Source organism: Ictalurus furcatus, chromosome 4 (assembly GCF_023375685.1).
Source record: "Ictalurus furcatus strain D&B chromosome 4, Billie_1.0, whole genome shotgun sequence".
Classification (NCBI taxonomy): Eukaryota; Metazoa; Chordata; class Actinopteri; order Siluriformes; family Ictaluridae; genus Ictalurus; species Ictalurus furcatus.
In genome coordinates this window covers 35,863,662-35,888,996 of record NC_071258.1, presented here as the reverse complement: position 1 = coordinate 35,888,996, position 25,335 = coordinate 35,863,662, and the positions used below count along the sequence as shown (strand labels likewise).

Here is a 25,335-nt window from a genome sequence, read left to right as displayed (position 1 = left end):
ACAAACTGGAATTCATTCCTAATAAATACATAAATATGATGTAAAAGAACCAAAACATTAGGATTATCTCTGGGTCATTTATTTGTTTAAAAAAACTGTATTCATTAGGATAAAAATCAGTATGAAAATATAGACCAGTGGCCCAGTGTGTAATTTAAAGTGATAGAATATTGTAATAATCTAAAGCTCTTACTGATCTGCAGTGTGTGAGCGAGATCTTTCTGCTTCATGTTGTTCAAGATGTGCAGTGTGATCTTCAGCACACCCTCTCTGAAACAGTGCAGATCCTCCTCCTCCTCCTTCTCTTCAGAGCATGCTGGGAAATCAGCACTCAGTAGCTTCTTGAACCTGTTCAGCTCATTCTTCAACAGAGTGATGACTTTGTTCTCCAGCTCCTGATTTAAACAACACAATAACATCAAATTACTAAATAAATCAATAAAAATGCTACATAATCTGTTATATGATTTTATACCACATTGCTGTTGAATTCTGGATTCTGATTGGTCAGAAGGTGTTAACTGGATTCATTTTCTCATTCTAATATGTTTCTATAGTAACAGCTGATTTACAGGGACTTGTACGGAGAACGCTCCACATAAATAGATTTTAAAATATGAGTAATTGTTAATTGTCACGATCTCCCCTGCAGATGGCGCTGCGGCTGCGACATGCACGGACAGCTGGAGAGCGCGCGTGTGCACGAGATTACGTAATGAGGCCTGTTTCCTATGGACATGTGCCTTTGTTTTGGTTTTGTTCTCTTCCTGTTCAGGTATTGGTTGATGTTCGAGGGTGTGTCATTATTGGTCCTAGCTGTCTGTATTCAAGCGTGATTATGTTTGTTATTTAAACTCCTCGTGTTGCTGTGCACTTCGTGCAGTATTAAATGAATGTATAGCTGAATACGTTTAAGTATGCTACATATGTGTTTGCCCCCTTGATGCTAAGCGGTCGTGTTTTCGTATCCTGTTCTTGTTCCATGCTTCGAATCTAGTTTCATGTTTAAGCCTCGATTATCTCTTCCAGTCTAGATCGCGTTTCATGTTCATTGACTTCAGTTTGAGAATAAAGACTTTGATCTGCGCTTGCTTCTGTTTATAGTCTCATTACGTAACATTAATATAGTAAAGTTTTCTGTAAGGAGATGTTTATTTAACATTTATGGAAGGAGTCTCCAGTGTCAGCACTTTGTACGTCAGAGGTAAAGCTGTAACTTTAAAACAGACTGAAATGCACTTTTGTCTGATTACACATAATGCTGCTGTAACTGTAAACTGTTTACTATAAAGTTCACTATGAATTATTTTAATCTACTTTTTAATGTTTAAAGAGGTATATATTAATCACACTGTCCAGGGTGTACCCCGCCTTGTGCCCAATGCTCCCTGGGATAGGCTCCAGGTTCTCCGTGACCCTGAAAAGGATAAAGCGGTTGAAGATGGATGGATGGATGGACACACACACACACACACACACACACACCTTGAATATGGACTCCATCTGATTTCTGCAGTTGATTTTTGGTTTCTGTTTTTGGTTTCTGTGGATAAATAAACATTGTAAATTATTCTTTTTTTTTTTAAACCTCAGCACACATCCTACAGCTCTGGTCCACACAGCTGTGATATCTGAACCCCTGAAACTCCACACACACACTCGGCTCTTATCATGGGAGAACTGGCTTCGGGCACAGGAAAGGCAGCAATGGCACTATAATGTGTGTTTCCAGTTGGGACAATTTGCACCAGGAGATAAAGCACTTGTTTACCTTCTCACCTCTAGCTCGTAATTACTTATGATTACTGACAAGCAACAAGAGTCCTTCAAGGTCACATGTTGGGTTGGGGAAGTCGGCTATGAGAGGGGATAAATACGGTAGATTCACCACCACAATTTCCTCAGACAGTGGTGGTTCCTGTTGCTCTGGCAATGATGGTGGCAGAGAGAGATGAGCTGTGGCTCAGTGCATAAACAGTGGATCTCACTCAGAACCCATTTGGACACCATCTCTAATCCTCGTATGGAGCAATTTGGACACTAGGTTAGGTTTGGGTGTTGCACTGATCTAATGGAACACAACACTGAGGCTCCTCTGACCTCTAACCACACCCCCTTTGTGTGTGTCCAGCCGTACTGCTTACAAGAACACAAAAGAAAAGTGGTTCAGAATGAGTTGTGAAAATGCTAGCTATTAGCATTAAATAAATCTGTCCTACAGTGGCTGGAACAGCCCAAGCTTGAGTGTTCAGTCATGCCTTGTACTGACGAGCTTCTGGAACGCCTGGGTACAGCTCGTTTTTATTCTATCCTGGAGTTTACCAAGGGCTATTGGCAGATTCCCTTATTGACAAACTTTTCCTTTTCTACCCAGAAACCACAGGGGTGATAACTTTTGCACTCACGTGTAGGCATAGCACAATATATTAAACCTACATGACACAAGACTAGAATAAGTGAGAAGAAGAGAGGAATACCTTTCCACAGAGGATGTTCCATCTTTAAAGTTGAGAGGAATGTGCATTGAGCGGTCACTCTTATAGGACACACAGCTGGATACAGGTGAGAAACGCCTTTCCTTAGTTTCACTGGAACGAAGAAAAAGTTGTTTTAGATATTTTATCTATAAATATAGTGATTTATATCTTAGGATGACATTATGTATATACAGCTACAGAATTTCATACTTCTTTACATATCCTCATTTGAAAGGAGCCATGTCCAGAGCGCAGTCAGTCATTACACTGCACATCTGGAGCAGAGCAGAATAAACACCTTGCTTGAAGGACTCTCAGGGGCTTGGTATCTTGGCAGTATGGGATTTATATTTTCAACCTTCTGATCAGTAGTCTAGAGTCTCGAGCACTGAGACACCACTGTCCTAACTATGCTAGTATACACTTACTGTTAGAAAGGCTTAATACCCTAACAGTGTGCTGGGCTTTAATGACTAAGTGCTTATTAGAACCGCTGGCTCCTTTAGGCCAAGACACCGCCATTATGAGCGGCTTTAGAGAGGAGAACACATGGGGCTCTCCTGGATGTGGTGCAACTAGCAAACAGACATATTTTTGGGAGAGGTGCTGTCCAAAGTAAATTTACTAAAATGTAGTAAAAGTTTCACAGTCAGTTATGTTGTGTAACTATATCATTAGAGAGAAATTCATCAAATCCATGTTCCAAATCAGATGCCAGAGTGATATAGCTGGTCCATTGCTCCTTTATTTAAAGCCTCCAGAGTGCCAAATGGGGTACAGATCTGTGCCATCAACGTCCCAGTGACTGAACATCATGACGTGATCGAGGTATTTAGTGGCCACGTGGCCTGCTAAACTCCTGGTGCCTTACAAGGTAGATAATTATGTGCTGGAGTGCATTATAATGCATTAAAAGTACATGCTCGACTACTTCTAAAACTTCCTTCATTTAACACCATCTCATATCTCATCTTATGAATAGGAAGAACATGAATAAATGTGAATAGAAACAAATGAGAGGCTGTGATTTTAATGAGCAGGATAAAGGAATACCTTTCCACAGAGGATGTTCCACCTTTAAAGTCGAGAGGAAGTATCATTGAGCGGTCACTCTTAAAGGCCACGCAGCTGGATACAGGAGAATTTGACCTTTCCACAGTTCCACAAAAGAACAGAAAGAAAGGTATTTAAGCAGTTAATGTAGTAAATTGTAGAGACCTCGGGATGCTAAACCCCTTCAAACTGTATAAAGACACATCCAAACCTGTCACTTCCCCTTACTGCCATCAGAGGTCTCTGTTTCACCTTTCTCCTTTTTTAAATTGTCATTAATTGTTACATTACTCTGACTTCATCACACAACTCTACTGGTCTTGGTTCTGTTGGTTCTGTTCACAGAGATTTCCGGACCTGTTCTTTCAGTTTAACAGTTTTATTTTTTTAAACACACTCGTATACTTCCTACTTGCATACATTTGATCATAACATGTAAAACCCTCGCATTTAACCGTTACCAGTATGTTGCTAGTTCACTACTAGTTTTCAGATTTGGTCCCATTTGTTGACCATTTATTAAGTGTCTCACGATACTCATTTTTAATTTTTTTTTCTTAAGCATTCTTAAAACACTGCTTAAAAAAAATTAACATTAAATTCTGTACAATATTTCAGTCAGACCCTCCTCGATTCAGAACTTTTAACACATCCTTTATAAATTTAGGTTATTGCATGTAAATTTCCTTTTTTTAAATTTAGAACAATCAAAGGTATCAGTAGATTATATCACATTTTTGCATTCTACATGCTTACCTTTGGATCTTGTGCTGCTCCTCTTGATGACTCATTTCAGATGTTCTGAGTTCCTCACACTCCCCCGACATTATTTCAGAAAGTCTAATGTCTGCTGTCTCTTAGTATTAGTTTAACTGAGTCCTGCTGAGATAACAACAGGGGAATATAAAATTGGCATAAATAAATTACTAATATAGATACTGTAAAACCCCAATTGTATATATATATACCCAATTCCAAAAAAGTTGGGACGCTGTGCAAAATGTAAATAAAAACAGAATTCAATGGCTCACAAATTTCATGAATCCATATTTTATTCACAATGTAACAATAGAACGGAGGAAATGTACCATTTTAAGGGGAAAATAAGGTAATTTTGAATTTGATGGCTGCAACACGTCTCAAAAAAGTTTGGACAGGGCCATGTTTATCACTGTGTAGCATCCCCTCTTCTTTTAACAACAGTCCGTATATGTCTGGGATCTGAGGAGACCAGTTGCTGGAGTTTTGGGAGAGGAATGTTGTCCCATTCGTCTGATACAGGATTCTAGCTGCTCAACAGTCCTGGGTCTTCTCTATTTTATTTTTTGTTTCATGATTGTTTTTAGTTAGCTAGTTACAATTACATTTATATAACGGTTTTCTAGACACTCAAAGCACGCTACATAGTAAGGGGGGAGATCTTCTCAACCAGCACTAGTGTGTAGCATCCACCTGGATGATCAAGATCAACATGGCGTTGAGTTTCACCAAAATACTGAGCTGTTATTTGATCTTCGTTCATCAGACAGCCAAGCCTAGTCTACTAGTGTCCTGGAGGACACTGCTGGAACATTAAATGAGTTTGACAAAACATTCTTTCAACCTCAACCAGGAATTGCAACAATTCATTATCCTTAATAAAAACAGGTGAAATCTAGGAGTGTTCATGGTGTTGTTTCAGTGGTTCCCTTGTTGGGTTTTTTCTTTGCTTCATATAAGCTGTATCTGGGTCTAAATAAGTTAGCTCCTCACTTTTCCTTCCATGTTGAAATTTATCCACATCTGAATCTTCGGATGAAATTGTGAGGACAAAACTGTTATAAACAGAACTATAATGTAGTGAGAACAAGGTTTGTCATAGAAAAATGATCATTCCCATCTGGTATTGTTAGAGCAAGTAAAAAAGGTCAGAGAACATCTGACACACTCACTAGCACAGTATTAATAAGTATTTAAATAGATATGATAGTTAATAGATATGATACATTTAATTTAAACTATTCCTGTCTATCTTGCCTCTGTGCACTATATCATACCTTCTGTATCTGCATCTGAGTGTTTATTTTAAACTGAGACACAATACCTAGGGAATTGGTCATCAATTTCTTCTGAAGACATCTGTGGAAGAAATAGCCTTAACATGAGCTTCATTTCTTAATTGAATGTGAATTCAATCATAGATATAATCTAAATAGGTGATGTGTTTTTATTTTCATTACTCCTGCACTGCCTGACCTTTGAAAATTTAACATGTTTGACTTTCTTTTCAACTAGTGTGCTGGTGGAGAGCATGGTGAAAATCCATGTTCCTATATTCATACGTTATGTTAGATGCCACACTCTCCCAGGTTGAAGGTACTTCATAAAAAATCATAATGAAATGAATTTAAAAAACTAAATATGAAAATGAATCAAGACAGATCCAAATAAACAGTTCCAATGAACAGTAAAGCTACATGTTCTCTTCCTCTAACTTGTTCAGTACTTGTAATACAGATTAAATATGTGTGGGCAGATGATGTAAACTATGCATCTGGTCCAATGTTATTTGGGAACAAAGAGCAAGCTGAATTTTCTCAACATAAATGTTGTGTGTAGTTTGTTATCAGATTGTCTAGATGTACATCACACGTCTGATGAACGAGATTTCCTCTCCCGTGCTGTAATGATGGCTGGAAACTAGGACTTAATGGCATATACTGTAGAAAGGTCATATAGAACATAGAGAAATCTCATTTAGCGCTTTGGGAATTAAGTCACCTTTCACGTTGCCTTTTATTCTGATCACAACCAGACAGTTATATTGTTTCTGAGTTTAGTCTTTGTTTAGACCTTGTTGATGCTGAAGAAGCAAAAATATAAGGATCCCTTAACCTTCAGACTAATGATTTGCAATGTCTGAACACAATTCTTGAAAAGAAACATGTATAATGAACTTGAAAAGGTAGAAAGGGGGTCTATGAATTAGTTAATGTGTGGTAAAATTAGTCATAAGCAGCAGGATGGTTCTTTCAGTATGGATACATTCAGGGTCTCTGTCTCTCTTTATATCGCTATTAAAGTAGTGCTTATGTAACGGTATGGTATGGTTAGTGGTTAGTGGGTATGGAAAATATTCCATAATTTTAATGTGTAGAATTACACAAAAGGAAATTTATACCTGATGTAGCTGTCTATTTGTGTGAGTACTTTCCCTTTTAATTGTCATGATGTCATTGGTCTGTGTAATTTCCTGTTTTGGCTCCTCCTGTTCCGTTTCACATTATGGTTGAATGGGAGAGGTAGGTTTAATTTTGAGTTCTCTCTGTGTGTATAATGCTATTTTATTTATCTGTGTGATTATTTTTGTTGTTTAACCCTCCTTTTTTGAGTGATTTTGATGTGATGTGACCATCGCACATCATGTTTAATTTATAGAGCACTGTTTAAGGGCGATTCACTCAGGGAGACTGCTTGTTTGTGTCATCAGGTATGGTTTTTGTTCTATATTATTTTAACTTGTTATTTGGGTGAATTCTTCCCCTTTCGCATTATGGTTGAATGGAAGAGAGCACAGTTTAAGGGTGATTCACTCATGGAGACTGCTTGTTTGTGTCATCAGAATGAATGAAGAGTCGACCCAGTTGCCGTCTGCCTATTTTTAGTTTTTTTTTTGATAAAATAAAACACAACGCAGACTACAACCAGTTACACTTAAACAGATAAATAGCAGACAAATATACATATAGACAGTTTTATTTTGTACATGAATACCGACTTAATCTTCATCTGTCATCATTCCCTGTTAAAGAAATCTGTCTCCACCTAATAAAACAGTTTAAGTCACTAACCAAAGTAAGTATACAAACTGAAGCTATGATAAAAGAACCAAAAACAATTAACCTTTCTTAAAGAAATTCCTAAATCCTCTGACCAAGTATATGTCTGTGCCATCTGTTTATTAAATAAATGCCGGTCCTTCGGGCTGAAAAAGAAGGATCAGTATATTCTGCAGTAGTTTGGCACTGTGACTCAAAAAGTTGTTTTTCATCAGACATCTGAAAGCTAACTACTGTCCCAACTGTCACTAACTCCTGTCCCAACTGCGCCTACCTATTGTCCCAACTGTCGCTAACTACTGTCCCAACTGTCGCTAACTACTGTCCCAACTGCCCCTAACTACTGTCCCAACTGCCCCTAACTACTGTCCCAACTGTCACTAACTACTGTCCCAACTGCCCCTAACTACTGTCCCAACTGCCCCTAAATACTGTCCCAACTGTCACTAACTACTGTCCCAACTGCGCCTAACTATTGTCCCAACTGTCGCTAACTACTGTCCCAACTGTCACTAACTACTGTCCCAACTGTCACTAACTACTGTCCCAACTGCGCCTAACTATTGTCCCAACTGTCGCTAACTACTGTCCCAACTGTCACTAACTACTGTCCCAACTGTCACTAACTACTGTCCCAACTGCGCCTAACTATTGTCCCAACTGTTGCTAACTACTGTCCCAACTGTTGCTAACTACTGTCCCAACTGCCGCTAACTACTGTCCCAACTGCCGTACAATACTGAAAATGCTCTTACACTTAAGAGGTCTGAATGGCAGACCTTGTTAAATAATATTATGTTTTTTCCTTATAATGTCTTATATTTTATAACATATATTCTTAAATATCTTGTATTACTTTTGGCCTTTTCTTATACGTTCACATGGGAGAAGAGGGGTCAATGTTGGTGTGAAGGTGATCCTGCACAAGGACATGTCTTTGTAACTGTAAGTGACAAGTCAACTTAATCCTTCACATGGTATTCATACCATGTCGTAAGTTTCTGCTACTCTATGGATCATGCTGAAGTTTGAACAAAATGATGTTAATATCCGCAGCAGTAGTGTACAAGTCATTTCTTCCTCATTTGTTTATTAACTTTTATTGTATGCCTAAATGCAATAAAAGTTATTTGCCAGATTCAGATGCTCCTAAACAAATTGTTATAAAGTATGGGTTTGTAATTTATCAGCAAAGACTGTACTGTCATTTCTAATATAATGCATTAAATATGGAAAAATAACCACTGAAATATTTCAGAGAAAATTTTTACGCTAGTTTACACTAAATGTCTAATATTCTGTTCTGTTGGAAATATGCCTAAACTGTTAAATTATTTTGGAACCTTTAAAAATAACTCGCCTGCTTCTATACCTTTGGCTTATAGTGTACATGACTGTTCACTGTCATAAACCCATACAAGGAAATAAACAGTAATAATTTTGACTCCAGATCAGGAGAGGGTAAAGACAGACTGGTGATCTGATCTATATTATATATGCATTCCTTAGATAACGCCTCTGAGGACCATGTTGGGATTTTCCCAAGTTGAAGTAGAACTCCTAAGCAGATCAGCACAATTACTCTTGTTTACTCTTTCCATGACATTGTGCTCTTTGCCTGACAAAGACATTCATAAAACATATTTGACAGTTGGGGCCTACTTCTAAAATCACCAGATACCAAAATGTACAACAGGTTTGTCCTGCTGCCACCACAAAATAAACATGTTTAAACGTTAAGTAATGAAGTCACGGAGGGTGTGTACATTTTTCACATTACATGAAGGGTGGGGATCCTTATAGACTGTAGAACAGAAATGTACTCTGTGTGTCTCCACCGATTTATTTCACATTGCAGTACAAATTCTTCTTTTTTACCATTATGCACGAAACACCCGTTTCTTTTAAAACATTATCTTTAAAAGTTTTTTCGACCTGTCACATCACAGCCAAACCGTGACTCTGTTTCCCAGGAGGCACCGCGAACGACAAACATGGCCGCTGAGGACTACACTTCACACACACGCATGCGCTCGCCTTCCCCAGAGTTATAACTACACACACCTGCACCCAATCTCTCTCTCTCTCACACACACAGCATATAAGAGACTTTGGGAACAATAAGACTTTGCGAAGTAAATGTTCAGCTGACTTGTTCTCTACAGTTCTCATTTTTGATAAGTGACGTTGACCACTGTTTCTGCTCTCGACTACGATTTCTGCCTTACCTTGATTTGTTTGTTTGCCTGATCGGCTGACCCCTGCCTGTTTCACGACCACGAACTTCGCCTGTCCCCTTTGGAACTATTACTTGGATTATATTGCGTTGCTCTGCATACCTGCATCTGCTTCCGTCTCCACCTACGAAACGTGACACTAACTTCTAAAGAACCCTCGGATTTAAGAGACGATCTTCGGAGTTGTTGACGCCCTGCTCAGGGTTAAACAACAACGTCTTTACAATATCTTCATGAAGAAATTGTCAAATTAACATCGTTTTTTTTCTTGGAGCAGAAGTCAGGTCCTCTCTCATTTCAGCATGTCCTCTTGTTGGTGAAATACACAACGTTCTTCTAGGGGTATTAGGATTTCTCGGAGCAGACATTGTAACAGATGGTCGAAGAGTTTCTTCTGTGTTTTAACTACAACGTCTTAACCATTATTTAAGCACTCTGAAGCACGATTCTCTCCTTAATACATTAACATATACACATTTGTAAGCATTCTGGTCAGTAAAACCCCCAGAAAACACACGTCTCTATCTCACACAGACAGACAACTTCCAGGAAAGATCACACATTCAGATCAAACAGTGTTACTAGAGGTCATAAATGTAAATGACTCGACTGTCAGCGAGTGAGGACATGGGATGTCACACCATAGACAATATCTTATGTATTTAGTGACAGTTCTGTGTAAGTATCCTCGTTGGCGAACCATTTTATGAAAACTTGTTTATACTTTAAACAAAACACATGATTCTTTTAAAACATCATCTTTTAAAGATTTTTACCTCCTAAAGAACCATGTTAAGAAGGTATGTAAAATATTTTTTTCATTTCTTCAGACATTGTCACCTCAGTCTCCACGAAGAAGAACGCCGATGGTTTAAGTGTTTTGGTTTTCATTTCAGTAAAAGAGAACAACGGTATCATACAACAGCGAGGGACTCTAGAAATTTTATACTCATCAGTGTTTTCTCAACAATGTAATCAACAAATGTTTCAATTATTTCATAAACAACATTCTGTTCATTTATATCCACAATTCTAATACAACTACCACATTCAATCATCATGTATTTTCTAACAGCACAGTTACACAAAACAGATCGACCGCATTAATACACACACGTATCATAGCTAATACACCATCATTTTATACACTTTCTTAAATCATCCAGATTCACCTAAACCATACTTAAACTTCAAAATCAAACAATACGTACCACAAAAAGTCATTTCAGAAACAAATAATCACTTATACCACAAAATGTGTACATTGTGTGTGGGTTAAAACTGTAAAAAAAAAAAAAAAAACATGGTTCACACCAAACTCTTTAACAAAAACATGTTTACACACTGTGTGTAAGAAACACAGCAGGACACACAGGTCTGTTAACTTCCCTCAGGTTAAGTTACTGCGTTACACCGCGTTATTCAATAAAGATTAAAGTCAACTGTGGAAGAGAACACAGAAATGTTCTTCATTTAGTAAATAATCCTAAAACTGACATATTACAGCTTTATATTCATGTACTCACTGCGATTCTGTTCCAAGAGCTTCGTGTTTTTCTCAACACAAAAATTACCTGCTTTCACTTTCACCTGACCACAGTCATATCAGGAGCAGAAAAGGTGGAGTTTCAACTACAACCTCTTACAGTATCTCTCTCTCTCTCTCTCTCGCTCTCTCTCTCCCACACATACACACACACACTGTTGGAAACTTTCTATTCTTTATTCCCTCAGATATGTAAAAGTATGTTTAGGTTATAGTTTGATTTCTGTCTCATGAACTTTACAGAATCTGTCTGTTGTGTACGTGCCAGTTTAACATGTCACCATAGGAACTTCGTCTTTTCTGTGTTAGGCGAACCATGCCATCACACCATATATGTTCAACAACTGCTGTACATTCTTGTATTGCCTAAGATGTTTTTCATGTATGTGGCCAGTCAGTTCAACTGTCATATTATTTCAACATCAGTAGGCCTATGCACGGCTATTTGTACCTATAAAAGCCTCTGCTATTCTACGAATAAATCGGACGTCTCTTTGAACTGCCCGGGTTGCCAGTGTGTTCATTTAGACTCTCCGGCGCCGTTTACACTCCGTGATAACCCACATGCGCTAGTTTTTCTATAGAGTAAATGAAGCAGAGGCAAGAAAGGCTGAGGGAGGAAAAGTGAAGATAAAGCTGTTATTTGCTTTATCCTTACAATTTGGTGTCAGAAGCGGGATTTCTCCAGACCAGAGTAAGTGATCATTTATTTTGTTCACTTCCCTGGTGTGGTGAATTTCCGAACTTTTAAATGGGAGTGATTGTCTGGGATTAGGATAATCTGTACTCTGTGAGCTCCTCTGTACGGTCACGCCCACGACTGCCTTATAATAGAAATAGCTATTATTTTCCAGTTTGCGCTTTTGTGGTTTATCAGGGAGTGTATTTTGTTTGTTTGTTTGTTGTTTGTTCAGTGTTAAGTATTTTTCCAGGCATGGGAGGGTCCTCTTCTACCCCTGCTCCTCCGTCAGAGGGGAATAATTCCTCGTGATTGGGCTGAAGCCGTTTCTGGGGGTTTATGTTTATATACTGATCTGTATCTTGATTGTTTGAATGGATGGCCAATGGCGTGTTCTCCCCAGTTACAAATGATATCTCTTCGCGGCTCTTTTGAACCTCGCAGTTCTAGCACAGATCAAACGGATGATTTATTCAATTCAATTCAATTAAATTTTATTTGTATAGCGCTTTTTACAATAGACATTGTCTCAAAGCAGCTTTACAGAAATATCAACATGATATTTATGACATGATATTTATGACGGCGAATGAGATCCAGATTGGCACAAACATTATAATGTTAAAACTAAATTATCTAAGGCGTTTATTGTTAATGAAAAAAACACCGCGCGCACTTACACGAAAACTAAATTTAAGATTCTCTGGCGGACTTCCGCACCTGTGCGAGTAGAGACACACACACACAGAGCCTCGCGCTTCAAAAGACACACCTACAACCAGGAAGAAAAAATCTCTCCTCTCCTCTCTCCTCCTGCTGTTCTCGCTGCTGCCGCTATGTGCTCTCGCGAGAACACGGACTCCGAGTCCGCTCTTCCTCTGCCGCCGTCTGAGCTGTTAAAGCTAACTAATGTAACCATGGCATGGCAAGCGAAAGGTAAAGAAGAAAAAGTCACCAGGTCCGAGGTTGAGTTGGCTGCCAGATTTTCTTTGGGTCTCAAGAACAAAGAGGATATGTATTCTGTATTCCATATCAGGCTAAATTGAAACATTCTAATCCTGTTTATGTAAAACAATATCCATTCTCTGAATCTAAAGTCTGCGGTATTGATGTTATTGTAAATTCATTACTACATCAAGGCGTATTAAAACCCTGTGTCAGTTCTTACAATACACCTGTTAATCCTGTTCCAAAAAACCAGATGGAACCTGGAGATTCACACAGGATTTACGCAGGATTAATGAGATTGTCATCTCTGTTTCACCTGATGTACATACCATTATTACTCTAATTCCGTCTCACCATGCATGGTTTAGCATGGTGGACCAGTGTTCTGCATTTTTTTTGTGTTCCGTGGCAGGAGAGACACAGCCGCTGCTTGCTTTCACGCATTGGGGACGACAGCTGACATGGACTCATCTTCCACAAGGCTTCATCGACTCACCAGCTGTGTTCTCACGAGTGGTCAGAGACTCATTACAAGATCCAAAGGTAGCTGATGACTCCTGTGTCCTGCAGTATGCAGACGATCTACTCATCACGTTGGAAACAGAAGAGGGCTGATGAACTGTAATCTGTCGTCTCTAAAGCACTTGGCTGTGAAGGGTTTCAAGGTGGCCAGAACCAAACTACAGCTCTGTAAAACTGAAGTCAAGTATCTAGGCTTCCTTCTTTCCAAAGGACAACAATGGCTCTCTGATGATCGTATAACTGTGGTCAAAACATCTCAGCTACCTGCAACCAAACAAGCAGTTCTAGCTCCTGATTGCTCTTATGACAAGCAGCTGAAGGCCGTGGTGGAACATTCTGATCCTCTATTGTCACCTGTCACACACATCCAAGACTGTGGCGGCCTTTGAACATCTCAAAACGGCATCTGTTCAGCACCCGCATTGGGGCTGCCCGATTACAACAAACATTTGTCTCTACACCCATGAACACTCAGGTGTGGCCTAAACATTAGACACCGTAGCTGCTGGACTCCCCGCGTGTCTGCGTGCAGTGGCTGTCAACACTCTTCTTGTCATGGATGCAGAACGATTGGTATTGTCTCATCCTTTGGTTTTATACACCACACATCAGGTAAAACAAGTTCTCTCAAATATTGAAACACAACACATGACTGCTCAACGTAGAAGTGGTTATGAAACAATTCTTTGTTTTACTGCAAATTCAATCATAAAGTGCTCAACCGCACAAGACACAATCCGCGTGGTCTTTATTGGTCCTAAATTCACAGAATGACACTGAGCCTGTAAAAAATTATCATGATTGTTGAACAGAAATCGTATCTTCGTGTAATATAAAAAGTAATTTATCTGATATTCGCTCTCACCTGAGTCTGCATTTTACGTAAAGGACAGAAAGTGACAATTTTCACTGATTCTAGTTATGCTTTTGGTGTAGCACATGATTTTGGACGGATTTGGCAACAACGTGGTTTCAGGTCTGCAGATGGGAAACCCATTTCACATTCCACATTAGTGGAGAGTCTTATTGCTGCCTGTTCACTTCCTCATTCCCTCGCCATTGCCAAAACCACGGCGCATCTTGTAGGTAACACTGTAGAAATGAAGGGGAATGCTTTACCTTCATGTGAGATTAATTGCTAAATCATAAAAGTCTTGTTCTTTCTTAGTGTCTGCTGTACATTTTTACACTAGCATTCTTTTACCCGGGGTAGATTTTTCATTGATGCAATCACATGCATCCCCAGAAGATGCTGAGTTCTGGCGGGCTCGAGGAGTAGTCCCAGACTCTGATGGCATCTGGTTTGATCAAGTAGGTTGTCTCGTCTGCCATATTATTTCAACATCAGTACGCCTATGCACGGCTATTTGTACCTATAAAAGCCTCTGCTATTCTACGAAGAAATCGGACGTCTCTTTGAGCTGCCCTGGTTGCCAGTGTGTTCATTTAGACTCTCCGGCGCCGTTTACACTCCGTAATATCCCACATGCGCTAGTTTTTCTTTAGAAGAAATGAAGTAGAGGCAAGAAAGGCTGACGGAGGAAAAGTGAAGATAAAGCTGTTATTTACTTTATCCTTACACACACACACACACACACATACACACACACACACACACACATGTATATATATATATATATATACACACACACACTCCACTTTATCTAAACACAGATCTAACAGGAGCAGAAACTACACATGCTCAAACACATAAATCATAAAGAGCTGTGTAGAATATGAAAAAAAAGACATTTCTAAGTGACACCGTGGTACAGTGGGTAGAGCTGTTTTGGATACAGGAAGAATCTGGGTAATCTGGTTCAGTGAGGAAACATCCTGTGTAGAAAACCCTCAGTGAACCAGATTCCACAGATTCTTCCTGTATCTATGTGGGTTTCCTCCCACTGTACAAAAACATGCAGGTATGGCAGATTATATGGCTGTGAAAAGTTGCCCTTAGGTGTGGATGTGTGTGTGTGTGTGTGTGTGTGTGTGTGATCACAGACAGTGAGAGATGGAGTCAGTGCGCCCTCTAGTGTTCCACTGTGAGCTGGATGAATAAATGACTGATAAAATGAACAAGATATAAACCTCTAATGAGGAAAAAAATACAAATATTCATAAACAGTTCATTAAAATAGTAGAATATTAACAACACTACATTTGAAGTATAGTTTCATCTGAATCACCTTCATATTTTAGGCCACACCTCTTACCTGAGTGTGATACAGTCAGAAACATCAGCAAGTCTGTCTGAGACACTAAACGCCTCCACAAAGCGATTAGAGACGCCACTGTGAGAGGATTTACAGTGGGTATAAAAGTCTACACACCCCTGTTAAAATGGCAGGGTTTTGTGAAGTAAAAGAATGAAACTAAGATAAATCATGTCAAAACTTTTCCCACCTAAAATGTGAAATTGCAAAGTATACAAATAAAGTGAAAAACAATCAGAAACTTTTCAGAGAAAAAAAAAAACTTACAATAGCCTGGTTGCATAAGTGTGCACACCCCTAAACTAATACTTTGTTGAAGAACCTTTTGATTTTATTACAGCACTCAGTTATTTTGTGTAACAGTCTATCAGCCTGGCACATCTTGACCTTGGCAATATTTTCCCGCTCTTTCTTCTGAAAATATTCTAGATCTATCAATTTGTAAGCGCATCTCCTGTGCACAGCCCGCTTCCGGTCATCCCACAGATTTTTAGATGGATTCAGGTCTGGACTCTGGCTAGGACATTCAAAAACATTCATCTTCTTTTGGTTAAGCCGTTCCTTTGTTGGTTTGAATGTATGCTTTGGGTCATTGTCTTGCTAAAATGGGAAATCCCTTTTCATCTTCAGCTTACTTGAAGACAGCTGAATGTTTTATACTAAAATTGGTATTTGTACCTATTCATGATTCCCCCACCTTGATAAAAACCCCAGTTCTGGCTGAAAAAAGCAGCCCTAAAGCATGACGCTTCCACCACCATGTTTCACCATGGGGATAGTGTTCTTTTGGAATTATGGAATTATTATACCTTTTGGAATTGGTCTCATTAGAACATAACACATTTTGCCACATAGTTTGGGGTGATTTATTTGAACTTAGATGTTTGAGAAAGGGCTTCTGTTTAGCCACTGTACCCCATAGCCCAGACATAAATAATACAAGAGATTGTTGTTGCATGCAGAGAGTAATCAGTACTTGTCAGATATTCCTGTAGCTTCTTTAATGTTGCTGTAGGTCTCTTTGCAGCCTCCCTGGTATGTTTTTGTCTTCTCCTTTTATAAATTTTGGAGGGACATCCTGTTCTTGGTGATGCCATTGTGGGTACTCCAGTTTCTCCACTTGTTGATGGCTTTCACAGTGTTCCATGGTAAAGTTCCATTGGAAATTCTTTTATACCTCTCTCCTGATCGATATCTTTCAAAAAGTAAGATATCATACACGCTATGTAAGCTCTTTGTGGACTAGGACTTCAGTAGTCACATAAAACCAAGAAGATGTCAAGAAAATTAAACAGAAACAGCTGATCTTTACTTGGGGTTAATCGGAATAATTTCATTGATGACAGCTGTATGATAAGTACATCCCCAATTCCAAAAGGTTGGGACAGTATGGAAAATGCTAATACAAACAAAGAGGAGTGATTTGTAAATGTACTTTGACTTGTATTTAAACAAAAAAAAAAAACATATAAAAAGAAGGTATTTGATGTTTTACCTGATCAAATGCGTAGTTTTTTTAAGATAAAGGTTTATTTTGAAATTGATGCATGCAACACATTCCAATAAAGTTGGGACAGGGGCACTTTAGGACTAATAGTGATGTGACAAGTAGAAATAAGAAGGTGATGTGAAACAGGTGAAGTAATCGTCTAATCATAGTATATAAGGAGCCTCCAAAAAAGGTCTAGTCCTTCAAGAGCAAGGATGGGTCGAGGCTCGCGGATCTGCCAACAGATGCATCAGCGAATAATCCGACACTTTGAGAACAACATTCCCCAAAGACACATCGGTAGGATTTGGGGCATTAAATTCACAAAGTAAAACATCAAATAATGTGTTCATAATGTTTTCAATATAGTACAGGCTGAACTGAATTGACTCCTTGTTTTTTTGTGTGTGTATGTATGTTTTTTTTTTTTTTTTGCATTTTCTATACTGTCCCAACTTTTTCGGAATTGGGGTTGTACTTTTGAACATGAGATTGAATGTGATTAGTTCATTCTGAACACAGCCACACCCCCAATTATAAAAGTGAGAAATCCTGCACTGATTTGGCTTCAGCTCTCGGTACAAATCCATCACACATCAGAGAGCTGGATCTGAGTGAGTGTAAACTAGGAGATTCAGGAGTGGAGAAGCTCTGTGATCTACTGAAGAAACACGAGTGTAAACTGGAGACACTGGGGCGAGTAACTCAGTGATGAAACACACTGAATTGAGATCACAATCTTTACAGTTATGTTTCCTGATGCAAAATATAAAAACTGACAAGATCTTCATCTCTATATTACTTTAACAGCTGTGTTTGTGTTTACATTCACTAGGAGTTCATTAATCTACATCATTACCTCCCTCTCTGCAGGTTAAAGAAGTGCAGTATAACAGATAGAGGCTGTGCTTCTCTGACTGCAGCTCTGAGGTCCAACTCCTCACATCTGAAAGAGCTGGATCTGAGAGAGAATCAACTAAATGATTCAGTTACAAAGCAGCTCTCTGAGATACTGAAGAGTTCAGGAGGAAAGCTGATGAAAGTAAACACACACAGTACTGAATGTGTATTTTCTGTAGAAGAATGTCATGTAAGAGTAATGTAATTAGACAAATCAACCGCATGTAACAATAACAATCTTACTGTCAGAAGCACAGAGGATAAACTTTCATAATTCAGAATCCGAACTAAACCAAAACAACAACTCATCACTTCATGCTAATAACTAGCTCTGATTTAATAGAAGTGCACTTTGATCTGATCTGTTACTGTTCTACACAGAAATACCACTGCAGTTTTCTTTTCATTTTAGCTGGACTAACAGGATACACCAGTCCATCATGCTCTTAACTAACTCACTCTCATACAGAAAGGGATTAATTTGCCAGCTCTCCCGAGGGCTTGAAACAGGACAAAACTATGGCAGTGTGACGCGCCTTTTATTCTCATCCTCATTGATTTCATATTTTATATTTTCTACATCCTTCTAAATCCCAAAGATTTTCTAACAGCACCAAAGCAACAAAAAAAAGCACTTACACCTCCAAACCATATAAAAAAGGTACGTCTGAATTATAGTGACGTCTGAATTATGAGTGTTACTGTCATGTAATAGATTTGGAGATGGATGCACATGCAGTTAAGAGCTTTATTGAAGAGAGGCAGGAAGACAAATCTAAATCATAAGGCCAAACCGTGGTCAAAAACAAGTGGCGGGTTCAGGTGAACGGCAAATGGGCATAAACTGGGCTAAAAAGAGAATCCGAAAACACGAGGACAAAACAAGATCAAAACCATGAAACGTAGAACACAATGAACAAGGCTTGGAATCGCACTGGCGGCAAAACACAGAAACGGTACTTCAGGTGTAATAAAAAAGCCTCTACTCTCATCCAAAAACAAACTTGAGCATCTTCAGTTTGCCAGACACTACTGGAACTTCAAATGGGATCGGGTTCTATGGTCAGATGAAACCAAAATAGAGCTTTTTGGTAATAAACACCAGAGGTTGTTTTGGAGCACACAGAGAGGTAGCCATATGGAAGAGTACCTCATGTCCACGATTAAATATGGAGGTGGATCTTTAATGTTTTGGGGCTGTTTTTCCAAAAGAGGACCAAAACGCACAAGTTGTTTTCATCACAGAGGTTCCAGGTTTTGAAGCTGTGTGTCCTTACAGATGTCGAATCTGTCTCGAGAACCTTGGCCTTCAGCTCCTGAGACCATGGTTGCAAGAAAGAGCGCAAGTATCAAGACTTCCGAGAGCATCCCAGAGTGCACTGAAACTCTGTGGTTTTGTGAAACACAACCCCCATGAAGAAGAACAAACAGGTGGTACAGAAGGTGCCACATTTACCCATCATCACTTGATCCAAAACAGTGGAGCGTTGCTGTGGGTGTGGCCAGCCATGCTGCAATGACCACCAGAGAGTCAGTGTCATTTATGACTATTGTTCTCATAGAAAAAAACAGCCTACTAATAAAATTCCACAAATTAGAAGTCAATTTACAAAGAGTGCCCAAAAATGTTGATGTGCGATAGTTTCATTGATTACGAATGTGTTTCATTCATTGTGTAAATGAAAATGTTTTATATTTAAATGTGTTTTTGTTTTCGTATTGTTGATGAAGACATTTGATGACAAATAAAATGTCAAAATATAAGGAAACGTGCTTTATTTTATTATTTTGTAATGTTAATAAAATATTAGGGCAGTTTTATACTATTGGGGCAGTTTAGAGATCCATCCGTGTTAGATATATACTCCGGCTCGCTAAAGATCTGAATATTTAATAACTATTGGCCAAACATTTATATGTTTAAGGGTTAATATGTCTTCAATATGGAAGTTTGTTTATGTAACCAGATGAAGGAGTGAAGAATGTGTGTTTAATAAAATAAATAGTGACAGCTGGATTGTGAGAATGTAATGTAACCCCAGCAATATGCTGATTTAATGACTGATCTGTTTTTAATAGCGGCTATTTGGTAAGTTTCAGAAGCATTACTTGCTTTTCTCATTTTAAAATAGAATTTTGTACTGAAATTAGGGCTGCAACGAAGGATTATTTTGATAATCGATTAATCGGATGAATAATTTTTCGATTAATCAATTAATCAGATAAAACGCTAACCTTTTTTTCCAATGAGATTTTGTTTATTGTAACGAAATAAACCCCCAAATCAGGATATTTCTGTGTGTACTTTTAAAAAATGCAAAAGGCACATACAGTTTTACTAATATAATCTTTCATTTTTACATTTAAACCTTAAATAAAACATTTGTCTACAGTTTGTCCAGTTTTAAGCAGCAAAACTTTAAATAATATACAAAATAAAAATAATCCAATTTTTTTTTTTTTTTTTTAAATATATAGGACAGCATCTGTTAAAGTGGCTGCTTGTTGAGGAGCGCATGGGGGATTTCTCCTCTGAACAAATTCACTCGTGGAGAGATGTTTCTTTCTGAAATAATAAAAAAAAAAACAGCAACTGAGTATGCAAGAAGCAATTTATATGTAAATGAATATTTTCATTGTTTATAATGATAATTGCTGAAGACAAGTTGACATCCATGATTAATATAAGAAATCTAAATAATATATAATTAATACATGTTTTAAACTTTTTTGTTAAATTTCTTTTACACAGACATGCTGTACTTCAGATGTGACAAAATAAACCAAAAATATCTCAAATATATAATTCATTCATTTAATGTATATAACATAGTAGAGCTGCAGCAGATGGCATTTGAAACACAGATCAAAGGTAACTGTAGCAGACACACAGAGAAACGCAGCAAGCTCACAGGCTTGTTTAAAAGGACAGGAACAATTATACACTCACGCATAAGCATTCGATGGAAACCACTACAGTGACTACAAAATCTTTTACTGCTGCTGTTATCACCTGCCTTTAGATTTACTGCTTGACTTTGTTCACACCGTTTTAATTGAACCTGTTTCTGTGGTAGCGCGATTTTAATCCATCAATATGCTGCACAACCTGACGCTCCAGACAAAATACATCTAGTGTGACTGTCCCGAAGTTATAAACAAAGCTGTTTACACAACAGCATGGGATTAAACTAGACTACACCATTTCACATCTTCATATAATGTGGATCTTCTCAGGTTTGTTCTTATGTGCTGATGTTCCACCTTCGTGTTTCTGTTTCACGTGCTCGTGCATCACTGTGGTCCTCCCGTGCCGCACGAGCTCAGCTTTGAAGAACATGCACGTTACCGGCTTCTTTGCTGCATTTAATGTAAAATGCTCCCAGGCCTCAGAGGACTTGGGGCGCACACTTTTTTTTCTGTATTCTCTGACATTTCACACGTGTTTCCGCCCGTGTTTTCATGAAAGCGATGTCATATGTAAACGCCCCCCTGTGACGTCAGCAGACCAAATGATCGATAATGACATTCGTTACCGACGATTTTCATAATCGATTATTATCCATTTTATGTATTAGCTGTTGCAGCTCTAACTGAAATAAATTTGTATTGAACTGAAAGAGATTGTAATTGTTACACCACGGCCAGCAGATGGCACTGTGGCTCGGCTCCTGACGAGTCACGTGACATTATTTTGTGAAGGGACTTTAATTTGCCCCAGGTGTCCATGTTTTGGGGTGATTAGGTTTTCTATTTAAACGCCTTGGTTAGTGAGCACTTCGCTCAGTATTATAGTTTGTATTGTTTGTTTCCATGCCTTGAATGATCTCGTTATATGCCACGATTCCGGTTTCTCGTTTTCTTTGGTTGTGAGTCACGTGGTTAATAAAGACTTTGATCTGCACCTGCATCCGCCTCCAGTCCCGATCCGTTACAGTAATGTTGTACCTGAATAAAGTAGTAAATATCCATATTAGGGGGAAAATATATTAACATAAGGGTTTAGTCAGTTATCTTAACTAGCTTAAATACAGTAGCATTAACATTTATTCATCTAGCAGCTCCAGGCTAACTTTACTGTACTCAATATACTCATACTGACATCAAGTACCTTATTACACACATTATGTAGTGATTTAACTCTGTGTATTAGTCATTCTAACAGATTATACCTTTTATTTACTTCATTTATACTTACAGCTGAGGGGAAAACTCCAAACTTCACTGTCACAATACATTCAAAACCAATTAAAATACTATAAACTCTTAGTTCTTAGGAGGGAGATTTTTTTTTATTAAAAAATAAAAGCTCAATATGAATCAATTTGTTTCAATGTCTTTATTGCAGGAAATGTACAAAGGGCATGTTTCACGTGTTCCACATACTGCACGTGTCATTTTAACAAGTTTACACACATTAAATGTGATTATGAACATGTGACCACATCTTACTTTTAAATGCGTTACACTGTATACACACATCATTAACATACAGACATATTCATGTGTAAAATCTCTAACAATAACGGTATAGTTCACTGTTTTGAGGAGGAAAATAAACATCTGAATGTACACTCATCTCTCCTTTTTGTATGTTGTGTACTGTATAGAAAGTGTGATCTAGTACTATTTGTTTTTGGAGGTGGGAGTGCTTGTGTAGCCCCTGTTTTGTTGCCTCTGTGTATTACTGGTGTTATTGACTTGCCCACTCTCTCCTATTTATTTGTTAAATAAATTAATGATTCTGATGACTTTCCTCCTATTCTGTTCTGTGATGTTATATAAACTGCCTGAAGGCTGACGTTCTGGGCTTGTGGAGTCAGTGACTGTCCCACTGCTGCCCTGGTTCTGCTGAGTGTAATCATCATCCACACTGTTTCCTACATTACTGTACATGCTGTTTCCTACATTACTGTACACGCTGCTTCCTCCATTACTGTACACGCTGCTTCCTACATTACTGTACACACTGCTTCCTACATTACTGTACACACTGCTTCTTACATTACTGTACACGCTGCTTCCTCTCTGGTGCGTCTAGTACTACTGTGAAGATCCGTTTCACTCGTGGATTAATTATATCTGTAAAATCAAAACAGAACAATAGTTTCAGCACTGTACCCTGTATCATTTCTCTTAGCCAGAAGCTATAGTATATCTGTACTTTATTATTAAAATCATATCTCAATAGTTTAACTACATAAACACAAGAAATATGGCATAAAAGTAGAATAAACATGAAGGATGAGATTAGAAGTGCAGTGGTATTTCTGTGTAGAACAGAATCAGATCAGGTCAAAGTGCACTTCTATTAAATCAGATCCTCAGAAAGCTATTAGCATGCAGTGACGAGTTACTGTTGGGTTTAATTCTGATCCTAAATACTGAAGGTATATTCTGTGTGCTTCTGTCAGTACGATTACCAACATGCTGCTGATTTCCATTTACATTACTCTTACACAACACTCTTACACTTGCATTATATTCTACAGAAACTACACATTCTGTACTGTGTGTTAAGTTTACTGACCGTATCTGTCCTCCTGAACGCTTCAGTAACTCCTCGAGTTGTGTGACTGAATTTCCCAGTTTATTACCTCTCAGATTCAGATCTTTCAGATGTGAGGAGTTTAACTTCAGAGCTGCAGTCAGAGCAGCACAGCCTCTATCTGTTATACTGCACTGATATAACCTGCAGAGAGGAAAGTTTTTAGTTTCTTTACCTCACAGGATTAAATAATGATGATGTAGGCATGTATGTAACAGTGAGATGCAGAAATATAATAGTAAAGTACTTGTCTACATTGTTATTGTGTATTATAAAGATCTGTGTACGGTCTGTGAAAGACAACTCTAAAGTGTAATCCTGCATCATTATAAAGCTTCATTCAGTGTGTTTCATCACTGAGTTACTCACAGCAGTGTCTCCAGTTTACACTCGTGTTTCTTCAGTAGATCACAGAGCTTCTCCACTCCTGAGTCTCCTAGTTTACACCAACTCAGATCCAGCTCTCTGATGTGTGATGGATTTGTACAGAGAGCTGAAACCAAATCAGTGCAGGATTTCTCATTTACATGGTTCCATAATCTGCAGAAAAGGAAACAGTGTTTATTCCAACATTAGAGAAAGAAAGGATATAGAAATGACTGAAGTAAGAACACGAACACATTTCTAAATCTCTGGTTTCTGTTCTTCTATCTTATATTCTTTCTTCTGGTTTTTACCAGACTCATAGGGCTGGGTGATAACTAAAATAATAATTATAACCATTAGGGGTTTAACAATATACAACATTTAAATACGATACGATTTCAATACAGAAAAAAGCACTGCCTGAATATGTGCCTTAGGCTTCCATTTTTAATTGATGAAAATATTTCAATTCAAAATGTCGGATAAAATAAAAAATTGTCGGACACAATGTCCGGTAAAAATATTAACAGGAAGCAGACGTTAGATAAAGTACACTCGCAACTGCAGACCTACATAAGATCTCTGTCTGCGCTAAATACCTGTTTTAAAGTTTCTCTCCATTTTTTGTTTTTTTAGCGGACCCATTTCACACACACACACACACACACACACACACACACACACACACACACACACACACAGACGCACACGCACACTTACAGCCAAGTAAAGCGTTACAGCCGAGCTGCGTTGTTGTTACGTTGTAGGCAAGAAGATGGAGATTAAAGTAATATAAGGTTGGAGTCTGTAATTTACACACAGCTCAGAAACCAAAATAAAACCCTTTTTGACACAGATTTGATGAGAACAAGGAGAAACTTTGCTGCAGATCGTCACTCGTAAATGTGGTGATGTGGTCAGAAGTACACGCTGCTCGACCTTGTGTAATAACATAAAAAGTCCATGTTACATTTCGCCCTGCGTTACGTCGTTCCCCGCTCTCCCCTACAATAATCACACCTTAATGCTGGTGTTTACGTGATCAGTTCACACTCTTAGAATCGTAAAAACACAACATCAAATATAATGTAAGAAAATGAAACATGCTTAAGCTGTTACTGGTGTGACTCACAAGGGGGTGTGTCTGAAGCACAAGGGGGTGTGTCTGAAACACAAGGGGGCGTGTCTGAATCACAGGGGCGTGTCCGAAGCACAAGGGGCGTGTCTGAAGCACAAGGGGGCGTGTCTGAATCATGGGCTTTTCTTATTCCGATGTTATTTAGTCGTTCTGTCAGAGTCACGTAGCTCTCTGTAGCACTACATGTGTTTCTGAGTCCTGCATTCTCCACTACTGAATATGAACTTCACAATCACTGCACTGACTTCTCTCTGTCTCTGTGTGTGTGTGTGTGTGTGTGTGTCTGTGCGTGTGTGTGTGTGTGTGTGTGTGTGTGTGTGTGAGTGTGTGTGTGTGTGTGTGTGTGTGTGATATTAACTCCAGTGTATTTGACACGTATTTGACAGAATTTTCCAGCT

At 38.5% G+C, this 25,335-nt stretch overlaps 2 protein-coding genes across 3 annotated transcripts in view; both read right to left on the bottom strand.

Annotated features, from left to right (window-relative positions):
• Positions 1-11,196, bottom strand: part of LOC128607128 (NACHT, LRR and PYD domains-containing protein 12) — a 29,998-nt gene extending 18,802 nt beyond the window's left edge. The window contains exons 1-6 of the mRNA XM_053623792.1: positions 11,112-11,196; positions 4,287-4,412; positions 3,531-3,626; positions 2,478-2,588; positions 1,486-1,543; positions 194-395 (exon numbers count right to left, since the gene is read on the bottom strand). Of these exons, the coding sequence (XP_053479767.1) occupies positions 194-395; positions 1,486-1,543; positions 2,478-2,588; positions 3,531-3,626; positions 4,287-4,357 (538 nt within the window). The 5' untranslated portion in view covers positions 4,358-4,412; positions 11,112-11,196. The remainder of the gene's footprint in view (positions 1-193; positions 396-1,485; positions 1,544-2,477; positions 2,589-3,530; positions 3,627-4,286; positions 4,413-11,111) is intronic.
• An 11,009-nt stretch (positions 11,197-22,205) lies between these two features.
• Positions 22,206-25,335, bottom strand: part of LOC128607129 (protein NLRC3) — a 31,730-nt gene continuing 28,600 nt past the window's right edge. The window contains exons 16-18 of one of the 2 annotated variants that reach the window (XM_053623793.1): positions 23,803-23,973; positions 23,416-23,577; positions 22,206-22,967 (exon numbers count right to left, since the gene is read on the bottom strand). In XM_053623793.1, coding sequence (XP_053479768.1) covers positions 22,958-22,967; positions 23,416-23,577; positions 23,803-23,973 — 343 coding nt within the window. In that variant the 3' untranslated portion in view covers positions 22,206-22,957. The remainder of the gene's footprint in view (positions 22,968-23,415; positions 23,578-23,802; positions 23,974-25,335) is intronic. The other variant, XM_053623794.1, reaches the window with a different exon arrangement.